This window comes from Bolinopsis microptera, chromosome 5 (assembly GCF_026151205.1).
Source record: "Bolinopsis microptera isolate Bmic1 chromosome 5, MBARI_Bmic_1.0, whole genome shotgun sequence".
NCBI lineage: Eukaryota > Metazoa > Ctenophora > Tentaculata > Lobata > Bolinopsidae > Bolinopsis > Bolinopsis microptera.
This window is the reverse complement of record NC_087076.1, coordinates 8227879-8242648: the sequence shown is the minus strand read 5'-3', so window position 1 is coordinate 8242648 and position 14770 is coordinate 8227879. Positions and strand designations below refer to the sequence as shown.

The 14770-nt window shown below is 38.3% G+C and overlaps 2 protein-coding genes across 2 annotated transcripts in view; both read left to right on the top strand.

Moving 5' to 3' along the window:
* The first annotated feature begins 2877 nt into the window (after window positions 1-2877).
* On the top strand, window positions 2878-8233 carry LOC134815413 (adenosine receptor A2a-like). Its single transcript, XM_063823948.1, has 7 exons — window positions 2878-3023; window positions 3429-3500; window positions 6143-6232; window positions 6434-6622; window positions 7227-7422; window positions 7787-7923; window positions 8161-8233. Exons 1-7 carry the CDS (start codon window positions 2878-2880, stop codon window positions 8231-8233), a joined length of 903 nt encoding a protein of 300 aa, XP_063680018.1.
* The window catches only part of LOC134814840 (myosin light polypeptide 6-like), a 45423-nt gene continuing 34417 nt past the window's right edge, over window positions 3765-14770 (top strand). Inside the window, exon 1 of the mRNA XM_063823135.1 lies at window positions 3765-3772. The gene's annotated coding sequence lies outside the window, so the exon portion shown is untranslated. The remainder of the gene's footprint in view (window positions 3773-14770) is intronic.

Genomic DNA, 14770 nt, shown 5'->3' with positions numbered 1-14770 from the left:
AGACCGGAGATTCGTTGATGCATCCTGCCTTAACAAATTATTTAACACCCTTGTTAAGCCAATTCTACTTTACGGCTGTCAAGTTTAGGCCCCGGTTCTACCCACCGTCAATAAGGTCCTCTCTAGCTTCAGCAAGTTTCACAATCTTGATCATGCGGTCTCCCACATCGCTAAACAGCAACTTGAGCAAGTGCATCTACGACACCTAAAATACCTTCTTGGTATAAACAGAAGGGCAGTCAATGCTACAGCCTGGGGAGAAACTGGCTCATACCCAATCATTATTGAAATGTTGAAACTGAGTACTAAATATTTCAAAAGAGTTATGAGCCTCCCCTCTACACAACTAGTCAAAGCTGCAATGACTGAGCAGATTAACCTCAAATTATCATGGTTTGTAGGCATCGAATCAATCATCAAATCATTCAACAACATCGACCTTCTTGAAAGGAATTCATCGTCGCTGTTGAACGCAACCTCACTCGCAGACTCCTGCAGCCCTGAATTAATCACAGAGAACCTGAAAAAACAGTTCCGCGATTCCTGGGGTTCTCTTGTGAAAGATTCTAGAAAGCTATCATTCTACAGTGAAGTCAAAACAGAATTTGCATGGGAGCCATATCTAACCTATGCTAGGTCTTTTCAGGACAGAAGGGCAACCACACAGATTCGGTCCAGTTCTCATCACCTTAGAATTGAAAGGGGGAGATATGACAAAACTCCAATTGATCAAAGGACCTGCAACTATTGCGAGCTTAACACCAACCAGCTATTCATCGAGGACGAGAATCATATGCTCCATTTCTGCCCCCTAGGGAAAGGTCCTAGGGACAAATTTCAAAATCTCAGTGGAAACCTACTCAACAATAATGGTAATGGTAGCTTCAATCTTGCCTCCACGTTCATGTCGCAGTCTGATTGCAAGGATACTCCCAGTGATGAGGACGTAAGTTTGATCAAACTCTCAACCAGCACCATTAACAAGATCTACAGACTAACCCTCAACTTCAAAGACAGTCTGAAAGCAGATAATTAGTTTCCTTTCTCAGTTTTCTATTTTTGTATTCTTTCTTCTTTTTTCCTCTCCTCCCTTTTTTTTTCCTCCCAGCTTTGAATCTGTGATGGATGTGATGGAAGGCTTGCGTTCACTTTTATCCCTACATGGGCTCCCGGCCGTGCGTCCATGTAGGAGCTGTGGGGCCTTCCGAGTGATAGGGTTACAGTGACTGCTAGTAGAGAAAATATGAAGGTTCCACCAGTAGACATAAGTATCGAAAGCAGGGCATTGGCTCGACCTCCGAGGCGGGGTATCCGTGAGGACCCTGGTCGTAATCAGCTCTGCACTATTTCAGTGTATCCTGATGCCTGAAATCTCGGACACTGCCTACGTATGGGGTAGACAGCCACGGATGATTTTGTCTGTGAGCTTTTCATCACTTCCTGACATGAGCCAGACCTCAGCTGGATCCTTCCTTTTCCTTTTTCTTTACTTCCCGTTCAGTCTACCTCTTCATCATCAGTTTGAGTTGCTTCGCCTTGCATTCGAACTTTGCCTCCACAGTTCTGAGTTCACCACGGCACCTCTTTTGGATGCCTCCTGCCGGGCAACACCAGCTCTCAGACACTGGCTAACTTACCGCGCACGGTTTAGTTTCTGTGTCTTTTCTGTGGCCGTGTAATCCGTTTTATGCCACCCTCTCTGCCGTTCTCGCGCTTGCGCTCACCCACTCCTCAGTGGGCTGTTCATTTGACAGAGTTACTGGCTGGCACTCCCATCATCCTCTCACTCACCATCACTGCCCAATCAAATTTATGCAATCAAAATCACTATACACCCATAATCATATGATCAAAACACAAAGCTTTGAAATATACTTTTTTCTGTTTGAGATTTGAATAACGTTACTGTAATGTTCCAAATTATATTTTAAATGTTCAAAAATGTTCAAAATATTCAATATTAAGTGAAACCGCGTACACTGCACCATAGCCAAAATTTCTACCCAGACCAAATTTGTTTCTGATGGGTCCTTTGAGCTATTCTAAGTCTCAAACCCCGGGGCGGAAGTTATATAGACGGGAATGTCTTCAGATCCTTGATTATAATGACAGTATGTTGTGACACTTGACATTGACACGTCACAGGTCACTGTAACGTTTTGTCACTTTATTAATAACTAGCAGGAACCCGTCTAACCCTAAAGTGGTGTCAAGACTCAAGAGACTAAAATAATTATTACCTATTTAATTCGCGTTTTTGACACCACTTGGGGGTCCAAATTTTGGGCTCTAAAACTCCTATTTCTTGGCCTATTTTTTATTTTTTCATGCTGATTTGAACGCCATTAAAGCATTTGACCCAGTCAAAAAAGTTTCAGTTGTATATCTTTTACGGTTTTTGCGGAAAGTCGCGTTAAAGTTGATGCCCTGGTGTCAGTAAAATGGCACGGATCCATATATCCATATATATCGTCTCGCTTTATATATAGTAAGATGGTGTACAACTGTTCACGAACTTGGCCCTGACTAGCTTATGAAACAAAATATGCCCTAAATTACTTATTTTGTGAGTTGATGAAGAAAAAAGCACGCGTATTTAGGTCAAAAATAGCTCTAAATTGTCAGTCTTCTTTTTTGTTTCGTTGACATAGCTATTGCGAGTCGTTTGCAGCCATCTGAAACTTTGTAGAACCCTCCTAGCCCTAAAGTTGATGCCGTGGTGTCAGTAAAATGGCACGGATAAATAAATATAATTATATATATATATATATCGTCTCGCTTTATATATAGCAAGATGTGGACTTCAAATAAAGCCCCTTTTAAAATTTGAATGTTTTAATTCTACCGCACTAACTTATTGCCTCCTAATTTAGAATAATGGAGGGATGGTTCAGCCCCACTATAGACAGAGTCCTGGGGATCTGCATGATTCTCATTACTATCGTGTCTATCTTTGGGAACGCCCTTGCTCTCAAGATCTTCATTGGGCTGCCTAAAACTAGAGCAAACATCCTCTTCACCAAGTTAGTAATGATTCAGTGATTAATTGGTTGAGATTCTGAGAAGCTTACTTTTATAAGTTTAACAGAACGATGTGGCTTTTGTAGAAAACATTTTCCCAGTTGATTTATTTGTCTTAAAACTGAAATGTGACGGTTTCGCTCTACTTTTAGCTGAATCGTTAGATTTTATAATTTTATTGTTTCTCATGGTTCCTTTATATTAGCTTACTTGTATAACTTAAAAAAGAAAGCTCTGAATTTTGAAACAATTCACTCGTTTTCCCTATTTCGTAATTCGTTTGAAAATTAATTTATGACACTTGACTAACGCTCAATTAATTTTAAGACAAATACTTTAAAATATCGAGGTGCTGTATTAGCTAGGTCTCATGATATCATGGTATAACTATTGAATTGTATTTTCAGTATCGCATTGTCAGACTTCCTTACAGGATTAACATCATCTTCCTACGTTACCTTCGTACTTTTCAATAGCAGGTTAGAATCAATAAAAATAGATAGTGGGCTACAATTAATGATTATTAATTGCGGGTTATAGAATCAATAATAATCAAGTTAAAAATATCAATTTAAGCAAAAAAGGTTAGGGCCTCTTTAATCCATAATTACATTCATAACTTTTTCGACCAATTCGAGTTTTTCATTTTAAGAGGCTCATACAATATCCGAATTATTTGTTTTATGAAAATAAAATGGTGAACACTAAACATCACAACAATTTTCACCATTTTATGAAACAAATAATTTGATAACACGAATATGATCATGTAGTTAGTTACATTGAAACGTTGGAAAGTTACTTACAAAATTTCCCTCGGTCTTATTGATATTCACGGAATTATTCAAACTTTTGAACGCTAAACATTTAAATAACTCAGTTTCAATTTCAGAAAACCTCTCCTCTATGGTAGCAGTTGTTGTCGAAAGACAGGAGAAGTTTTTGGGACCATTTCTGGTGAGATAATTTGCCATTTTAGTTTTTCATCAGTTTTTGAACGCGAAATTTTCCCAATTATCTTAAATGTTTGCAATATTGATTTTTATGATCAATTTCGCTTAGAATAATTGATGAGTCTCATACAATGGTACCAATATTTAGAAACTTTATGAGTATGACTGTATGAGTCATACTGATACAGTCATACTCATAAAGTCTCTAACTATTGGTACCATTAAGGTCTGAATGTCATGCACAGAACAGTGCCTTATATTATATACCTTACTCGGTATATTATGACTGCAGGATAAATTGGTGGGTTTTGGAAAATTCCGCCATATTTTTCCCGGTCAAAAATTTTACCAGTCATAATAAAACCCGCCGAGTCAGATTATGGGGTTCCACGCGCGGGGGTGGTGATCATCATATTTTACCTGAAGTCTCATATGTGCTAGAGAAGAATTTTGAAGCAGTGGATGGAGACTGTAACTTTATTGGCTGTTGCTACCATAATTTCGTTATAAAAATTACTATTTGGTTATAGAAATCAGATTTCAGCGCAGTACCGGTTCCCACAGGTTCGCGGAAGAAGCGTCTTCGTGGTATAGCTACTGCTTTGTATCACGTTGCGACCCCCACGGTCGTTTCACTATGGTCGTTTCACTATGGTCGTTTCACTACGGTCGTTTCACTATGGTCCCCTTTATCGTCCTGACGATACAGGGGGAGCCGCGCACTTCGTGCGCGGCGGGTCATACAACGTATGACAAGCTACTGCTAAAGGGCAGTTAATTATCATTTCTTTACTGTTGCAGTTTGAGTCGTCATCGTTAGCTTACAGTGTACCAATTTTCTGACGTTGAGAATGGCACGCCAGGCTCCCGAGATAGAAGAAGTCCCAAGAGCTGATGATACTCATATTCTGGAATTTACGGCTGCGATCGCATCTCGAGGATTTCATGTTTACAAAGCTACTTGACTGGACAAAGGCGGAACCTGGAGAGCGTGTAATAGTGGGGCGAGAGACATCAGCTGAGTCGCTAAAGATTGATCGCTTCTCGTGTGCAGTGTGTAGATTAAAGAAAGAGGGAGTTTTTCTCGTTAAAGTAACTTGTGGCCACACCCCGCTAGAAGTGAGTAAACTGTGCCACTATTTCATGGTCCACGGTAGATTGATTACTGGAGCAGTTGAAGATGAAAAGCCAAGACGTTCCCCAATACCAAGCGGTGGGCAGAAAATCAAGCTCCGGCTGACCTTCATAGCAGTAGCCCCACTAGCGGACAAAATGAAAGTCTTGTTAAGACAACAGTACGACTTCGAATTTGACGGTCAGCAGCAGGGGGATAATGATATCAATAATGATAATGGAGGGGACATTAGCGATAATGAGAATGATAATACGCTTTAATGAAGATTTGACTTATTATTGCTTGGATTTATTTTCCTTTAAATAGACGTGTCTTTTTTTCTATTTCTGAGCAATATCAATAACTGCAAATTGAAATAACTTCTTTAACAAGTAACAAAAAACAGAAATTTCGGTTGAAAATTTGTTGACCTCTGAAAAAAAAACTTGAAAGGTCGGCCACCGGTAAATTCATGACCGGGATAATTTGGCGGGTTTTGGGAAAGTCCGCCATATTTTTCCCGGTCATTAATTTTCCCAGTCATAAATTAACCCGCTATAATATTCCCGAGTAAGGTATACGCTATACAGCAATATTATAGTACTGATAGTGGTACTTTAATTCTTACAACTAACTTCTAAAACCTCTTCATCAGATGCTCTTGACACTGATGCTTTTTTGGATCTCTTTTAAAATCAATTTGTCGATAACTTTCAACTTACAGGTTTCTCCCACAATACCTGTTCTCGAGCAAGTTTATACATAACTCTCATCCTGAGGTAAAATATTCACGTACTAATCGATAAAATTAAAATATGATTCTATATTATTTGTATATGTCATTATCGATGCCTTTGTCTTGATGGATTTAGGTTTGCTACTTCGATAAATCAAAGCATGTAAAAGTAACCAAGGAGTTTGGATAGGATGTGTGTTTATGATTATAGTTATACACTATTGACCACTATAAAATGAAAATTGTCTCTAACAAGTGACAGTTACATTTTTCTCCTTGATTTAATTTTTAAGTTCTAACCAAAAATAACATCTACAGCGTGATAAGATGTGCATTCATGTGCTATCCGCTGAGGATCAAACGATATGTGACTGTTCCCATGACCATGACCCTCACTGCAAGTGTATGGTGAGTAATACTTGTCATCCTACATGTCATCCTACATGTCATCATACATGTCATCTTACATGTCATCCTACATGTCATCCTACATGGTGAGTATAATACTTGTCATCCTAGTCATCCTTTGAGAGTTGTTGTACTGCTGTTTGTTACAACTTTCAGCGTTGTAGCACTGCTGATAATCCTGTTTATCATTAACACTTTCAGGGTTGTGGCACTGCTGATGTCTTCGATTCCTTACATGTTTAAAGACACGTACAAGTACCAACCCTTGGCCCTGCTCTACGTGTATAGCCTGGAGTTTCTGGATGTCGGCACTCCAAACTATATCCTGGGATACTTCTTCCTTCTAATCCTGCCCTTTGTACTCCCTGGTCTTGGAATTGTGATCAGCAGGTGCGTTATTGAAACATGTAGCTACTAGCTACTATAAGAACCCATCGTCATCTCATTACATTTGACATTTCAATTATAACTCGACCAATCTGATCGCAATATTTATTAACTCTGGGTGGCCATTTTCTATTTATGGCCACATTATCAAATGATAAATTGACCATTTGACTACTTTCTTAAACTTTGTCAGACGTTTAAATCATTGTAATATTGTAATATTGATATTTCTTGGTATTTGTATTGGTATTGGTATATTGGTATTTCGGACATTTACCGATAGTTGAAATTCGACATCTAGTTTCATATAGCATCATCTAGCGTCATCTAGTGGACTATCGTGAGATGTCGCCTGATGACGATAGATGACGCTAGATGACGCTAGATGACGCTAGATGACGCTAGATGACGCTAGATGACGCTAGATGTCGAATTTCAACTATCGGTAAAGGTCCAGTATTTCTTGGTATTTCTTATCATGGAACTGAAATTGATGAAACTAAATATGTTGCAACAAGACATTCTATAACCAAAATATATGGTTCCTGAGGTAGTTAAATAAAAGTTCTCTCAACGACTCAATCATGACTTAAACAATCAACCGCAGCCTAGTGTGTATCCCCAAAGTGTACCGAAGTTACCTAGCCGCAAGACAGTTGACAAACAAGACTAAATCAGGTGGCCGACTCCCGCCAGACCTGGTCTCTCTAACCACCACTGTGCTGCTAATAGTGGGGGCTTTTCTTTTCTGTTACACTCCTCTCTGGACTCTGATGAGTTGCCAGTTTCTGGTTCAGACCAACGTTATTCCTAGCAGCTTGTTTGTTAGTACTTATTTCTGTCCAGTAAATTAATTCATTTTATTTAATAGTTTACTCATTTTTAAATGAGAGACAAGGTTTTGAAAACTCTAGCATAGCACCTATTATAGCACCCGTAGATTTTCACTACTCGCAATTTTGCACATAATTCGTTAAGGATAAGCTTTGGTTTGAATAGTGTCAATAAATTATATAGAATTGACCAAGTGCATCAACTATCAGGTGCACACATTGACGGTCAAAGAAGCAACTCTGTAATCTAAATATCAGCTGATATGATGATATCAGCATGATCTTTATGATAGCTTCATATGATATAATATAATATAATTAAATTATATTTCAGATGCACATACCCCCTTACCTGCTAACCATCGGTTACACGGTCATGACATGCCTAAACAGCGCCATCAACCCTTTCATATTCTACTTCAGAGGTTCTGAGTTCAAACGCCAGCTTGCTCTTAAGATCAGGATGATCAGGTATGAACAACGACCATTTTAAAATTGGCCAAAGAATAAGTGCTTCAAGTCCCGAAATTTGGACCCTTAAATGTGTCAAAATCACAAAATAAATAAACATTGTTGTTTCTTGACACCATACCACTTTAGGGCTAGACGGGTTCATGCCAGTTTATATAATTCATCATATTCGGTTTACATTATACTTGATGGGTGGTATTATAAGAAAGTAGACACTGAAATTTAAATTTCTTTCAGAGGTAAAAAGATGATAAAAGGAGCTATAAAAGCACCCTTCAACCACACGAAGGCAGGCGCGGAAGAAAAGTAAGAATTACTGAAACATTATAACCGTTCTTAAACGCTTTGCATTCGAGTAGTACTTAAAGTTAAAGCTTTAAAGTAGTTCCTAAATATACTTGTCGAAAATTGGTTCGATCTTACGACAGGTCAATACGACAATTTTAATAAGCTACCTGTCATATTCATAACTGATAACTGTTTTATTCTAGTTCACTGCACGTGCTGCATCGAAATGTTTAAGAAGTGCCGCATGGCCTCAACTGCATCGTAAATACTATAGTTAACTGTTCTATAATTTAAACATGACAGGTTGTAAGGATAAATACTTAGTAGATCATTAAACTGAAACTAGAAGCTCTTACGGGCATTTTCTGCTCGATACGCTAGGGACTCCAGATACACAATTCTAGGCGTATTATAATAAAGATACTGATAGATAGGTATTTACGCCGGTGCGCAGTGAACTGTCGTAAATTCGTCTCTCCTATACCATTCTACTGCACAACTCTGACTTGTAATATTTCAGGAGAAACGACTCGAATACTAATTTTGATGGGATCGTCATCGGAAAAAAAGAAGCGGGAGATCTTAACAATCACGGACCACTCTGTACAGTATTTTCTTCGGGTACATATAAGCTTTTTTGGTATTATAGAATTAGAACTATATGTGTCAATGTGGCGAGTGTTATAATTATATCGCTCTAAATACGACTACGAGTCAGTGACACAAAATGAAAGTGTTAAATTTAGTCATGTGGTAACATAAAATGATTAATGATCATCATCCATAGTGTATTATTCACTGCCCAATTTTTAGCAATTAATTCTAAAAGTTTTACAATTATGTACCTTATCGGAAGTTTCTTGACCGAACATTACGACTTGCGTGAACGAACATAATTTTGAACGGGCATCGAAACAATCAGATGATACATCTTAAACAATAATCTCAATAAATCTGTGTGTGTGTGTGTATGTGTGTGTGCGGGAAATTTCCGAGCGGCTTAATTTGTAATTTAGAAAAAGGTTAGAGTTACGGGACTGGTTTTTTCGGTATAGTGCCGACAAAACTCTGACGAGGCCAAAAAGCAAATTTTTTAAAAATCGGCCGGTGGTAAGTCAAAGTGGTTTAATTGATGGTTTTGTACCACAAATGTGACATAAAATGGCTCACTTTTTTCTCCCTCTTCGCTTTCTCTTCCATTACTGAATATTATGTACAGGGTGGCCCATAAGTGACTACCCACACGCAACCTCTTAATAACTCACGTAATTCGTCTCCAAATTGCACCAGAATTTCAGAGATTATAGATATGGGTCATACTTAGATTTCCTGAAAGTTTCGTAAGCCACGCCCAATTACAGTGGGCGTGGCGTGACACTCCCTCTTTTTCACTATTGTCTTCATAAAATGAGAACGCTTTAAGCTAAGAACTCAAAATTTTTTGCACACATTTGGCTTGATAATTGAAAACCTTTCCCAAAGTTTCAAGTTCATTGGTTAAAATATGGCTAAGTTATGACCATTTCAAAACTCATCGGATACGTGATCCGAGCACTCAGTCAGTGATCTCGTCACTTGGTTAATGGCCTGTTTGGCTCACATGCACCGCTTGATTGGTTGCAGCCTGCTTATGGGCCGGCCTATACAGCTGACTGCACCTAAAACGCTATCACACGAATTTATGGTGGTGTCACCATTTCAGGGCTTGTGAGCCCTGCTAGTCACAGGTTCCTTACAATCAATAAAAAGGAATGAACCATCCATTGAATCATCGAACCGGGCCTACCGAATCACAAAGAAACACAAACTTTTGGACCGTGATTTCCAATCGAGGATAGATTTCGCCAACACATTCCTGTCCAAGCAGAATGTGGATCCCTACTTTGAGGACGAAATCTGGTACAGCGACAAGGCCATATAAACGGATATGCAACTCCCAGAATGCAATTCACTGGGGCTCTACTAGACCGGATGAAGTGGTGGAGAGAACGGCTTTTCCTGAAAAGTCACGATCTGGTTTTTATCCTAAAAATTTGTGTTTCCCTTTCTAGCAAAGTCATCATCGGTATCCAATCAAAGCCTAATGAACCTCATTAATACACGCTAACGCCTTACTCTTGATCAGATTGGGTGACGAGATCACTAATTGAGTGCAAATATCACTGACTGAGTGCTCGGATCACATATCCGATGGATTTTAAAATGGTCATAACTCAGCCATATTTTAACCAATGAACTTGAAACTTTTGGAAAAGTTTTCAATTATCAAGCCAAATGTGTGCAAAAAATTTTGAGTTCTAAGCTTAAAGCGTTCTCATTTTATGAAGACAATAGTGAAAAAGAGGGAGTGTCACGCCACGCCCACTGTAATTGGGCGTGGCTTACGAAACTTTCAGGAAATCTAAGTATGACCCATATCTATAATCTCTGAAATTCTGGTGCAATTTGGAGACGAATTACGTGAGTTATTAAGAGGTTGCGTGTGGGTAGTCACTTATGGGCCACCCTGTAGCGTTGGTACATAAGTCATAATTAGGTTAGCTGCAAGTAATACTATAAGCTTATTAGGGGGGGGGGGGGGGGGGGAGCCACTCATTCATGCGGTATGTTTGTTTACTTTCATACGACAATTAAATGTAATGCATGTTTTCAAATATAATAGGCGGGTGTGGTGCAGAGTAAATAGGACTAGGAGTGATGAGGTGTAATAGTCGTGGTACAGGATGTACGAACCTTATGATCATGGAATGTGGTGCCTAATAATGACTTAATTATCCAGGCCACGAGATTCGAGAAAAAACTGATTAAAATATGTGTTAATGACTCAGCGGGTAAATACTCCTACCCTTTTTAACTGCGGCAGTGAAATCCCGGGAGAAGGCCGGGGTACACTAGTAGTAGTATAACTATAAATATAATTATAATAAAGGGTTAATTCAAGATGTCAATCCTTCACAGCCATAACAATAATCGTCACCCTAACTGTAACCGTAACCAAAACAATAACTATATATTATTATTATATAACAATGACCCTAACCTCAACACTAACCCTAAACAGTTGAATTCACGTTTGTCACGTGACCAAAACAGTTGTTCGTTCATAACTCCTCAGGGAAGCATGTTTACCCTATGTCATTCAAAAGTGATTCAGAATCAGCGTCCAAAATACGTCGCGATCGATATGGCGCTTACTGGCTTGAAATCCCTTTCATTAAGAAATAAACGTATATGCACCTGCATTGATTCACGATGTCAATCCTTCGCAGCTCGGCGTGGCATCTCGCCGTTGTACCGAAGTGGTTGCGAGAAACATCATTTTACTATTTTATTTATTCGGTAAATTAAACTTAGTAATGATAAAACTACTATACTTGCTGATGCTCCTCGTACTATGTATTTTGCATTTTGGTAAATGGTTGGTCATGGTTAAGGAGTCAATGTCATGGCATTGCCTGGAGTTTAATATCAATTTAAATTGATATTAAACTCCAGGCAATGCCATGACATAATTAACTGGGTATATGAATAATTATTTGACGACCATCGACGATCGTCGCGGAAACGATTTCAGGTTAAGACTTGTAATTATGAATTTTATACCAGGTAAATCAAGGCTTTTAACTGAAACTCAGACTATATTTACACGAGCGTGCTGAATCAATCTACAGTCGACCTTCGAGATTTTTCTAAAAGGACCCCGACAGTTGAAACTTACCTGGTTCAATGTATTTTCGAACGCTGATTCCGAATCACCCCACAAATTACATACCGGAAACAGAAGTGAGAAGGTGTTTAAATTGTTTGCTTATATAAAACCTATTTAAAACTGGGAGGGGCAGTTTTGGCGTTCTTACTCTCAGAAATAAGATATATTTTATTCATAATCATTAAGATCCTACCACATCGATGTCCCACATATAGAAAAGGAAATATAAAAATCGTCGAATTAATTTGTCTAGCTATGTGAATTGTGATATCACAGGGTTTCGTGTTAAGAACTGTAGCATGAAATATCTCAAAGTGTTTAGGACTGGCACGAGTTGATATAATTAGAAAATGAGTTCATTAATGACATCCCCAGAATTGCTCTCCTACAATTAGAAAACACTGATGCGTCAAGATTGTCTACCATAAATCTACCATACAAAATTTATTTTATTTTTACACTTTTACACTGTGCATTCTTTTAACAATAACTTCTCATCATTTTCAGTAACAAACTCCACCGAGCTGAAGGAAATGCGTGTCTAAAGACTGAAACACCAACTGATTTTCCAAATAACAGTGACAATCACGCGAAGATGCAAATCCCTAAAGCTTAAGAACAATTATTTTTGTTACCGTATTTTGCTGATTTGCAGTACCTTAGTTCCCAAAAATTTGTGTGCCATTATATTGAGCACAATTTATTTGAGCCCGAAAAATTTGGGCAGAAAATTTGAACTCATTTGGGCGACCAAAAATTTGGGCACAAATTCTTCGAAAAATGAACGATTTTCCACTAAAATTTCAGTTAGATATTTGCCAATTTTAAGCATGTAGGTGGTAGTCTGAGTTGTTTCACATTATGAAATTTACGATCTGCCCAGTAACTACTAAAAAATACAGTGACGATGGCACAGTACAAAATGATAGATATACAATAGTGATATTTAGTCTCTCAATCAGATAGTTTAGTCTACTTACACTCAGCATATCTTATCATACCCCTTTCACATACAATTATCATTATGACGCCTCACCAGATGGTCGAAAGGTTTGGAAGAAAATTAGAAGTTTTACATCATGATCTATCAAACTAAGCGGCACATACGCTTAGCTTTGGGGAAACAAAGGTGTACATAATTGTGTGTTGCGCATGGGCTACATCACTGGGGGGGGGGGGGGCAGGGGGCAGCTGCCCCCCCCCCCTGGGATTTGGGGGACAAGTTTACAAAAACATGAAAATTATGTATTCTTCAACAAAGCATTAAACCAGACGGCTATGGTTTACAGTTTTGTTGCACTGTAGCCCCCCCCCCCCCCCCCCCTACATTGTGTTATCTTTAAATACCATGCCAGTTACCACGAACAATGGATGAATTCCGTGTATGTACTGTCAAGCTTAAATTCGGACTACTTACATTAATTTGCTTTTTCTTTTAGTTGCTGCTAACGTAAATTCGTTTCCCTCAAGTACTGGAAAATGCGTCAAAATTGTCTAATTTCCTTAAAAATTTTCCGGTGGGCTCCGCCCCTTGACCACACTGGGGGCTGCGCCCCCAGACCCCTGCTACTTGGTCAAGCCATGAATGATAGATTAGAAAACTAAAATTTCAAATATTTTTTCACTTGGATATGAAGAAAAAGCCATCTTTCTATAGATTTCAGGGCCACAGGCCAAATGCCAAAAGTTTGGTTAGCAAAAAATTTAGCAGGCGGAAAAGATTTATGCAATTAATTTGGTCTGCAAAAAATTTGGGCGAGAGGCCCGCTCAAATTTTTGGTCGCCCAAATTTTTGGGAATTAAGGTATTCAGGAAACTTGACCACCTTAATAACTCCATTTAGTTATTCTTTTTTTTGAAGTTGGAAACAAAAGTTTTTTTTTAAAAAGTCGGCTATTAAAAATTTGCGCCAAAATTTTTTTTGTCGCATTTCTCCTTTTTCTAAGCTATTGTTAATTTAGCGATAGCACGATCAAAACTTTAAAAAAAAAAATTAATTTCAGTTTATCGAAAAAGATTTTATGGTTAATTCCATGGCCAAACGTCAAAAATTACTGATATCTTCTCAAAATTTGGATTGAAATCGCAAAATGGAGAGTGATTAGGGATGGTATGTCGACCAGCTAAATTGGAACGATAAGAAATGCGCTGTTTGTAACTGTGTGTGGTATAGCTGCAGGTTTGCTGGAAAGATATTTGGGTGCATGTAGATTGTAGACACATGCCCAGAGAGACATTGGTAGTTGGTTGATCTAGATACTGGTGCGGAGGTGATATTATCAAATGCAAACTCAGAATCACTGTCACTTGTCAAATCTTATATAGTTCTTCTCCTCACAAGTAACCAATAAAACCATATGTATTGGGGTCTCTTATACGTTAAATTATTAAACATATGCTGATACAAATACTTGAATATTAACAATACTCATCGTGGTGCAATTGTATCTGTTTTGTTTTCTTTGTCGTCGGTATTGAAATCATAAAAAATAACAAAATAAAAAAACTTCGATTCAATATTTCCCCCGACCATATCGTCCTGTCTCGATACTTAAGTTGAGGGAGGTTGTCCTCAGCTGTTACATCGCATTCCTTGCGATTGGGAAGAGATAGCTGGTGTCTAGTCCGAACCTGCTCTTTATTTCATTATAAAATGCAAGATTTTTTAATCTAACGCTTTTTTACACTTTCGTTGACACTTGACACCTATCTTATAGTTTGCTCCGAACAGGTTAGCTGTTTAAGAAAAAGCGCGATAATAGATTATATTGTCTCAACTCAAGTTCGCCAGAAATCAACTTTCTCGAACTTGATCAGTACGTGCATCGAAAAGTGCACTCTAGTTCAAGA

Coding starts and splice junctions, on each gene's coding strand:
- LOC134815413 (XM_063823948.1), top strand. CDS start 2,878: ATGGAGGGATGGTTCAGCCCCACTATAGACAGAGTCCTGGGGATCTGC. Junction 3,501..6,142: donor TTCGTACTTTTCAATAGCAG/GTTAGAATCAAT, acceptor TAACATCTACAG/CGTGATAAGATGTGCATTCA. Junction 7,423..7,786: donor AGTTTCTGGTTCAGACCAAC/GTTATTCCTAGC, acceptor ATTATATTTCAG/ATGCACATACCCCCTTACCT.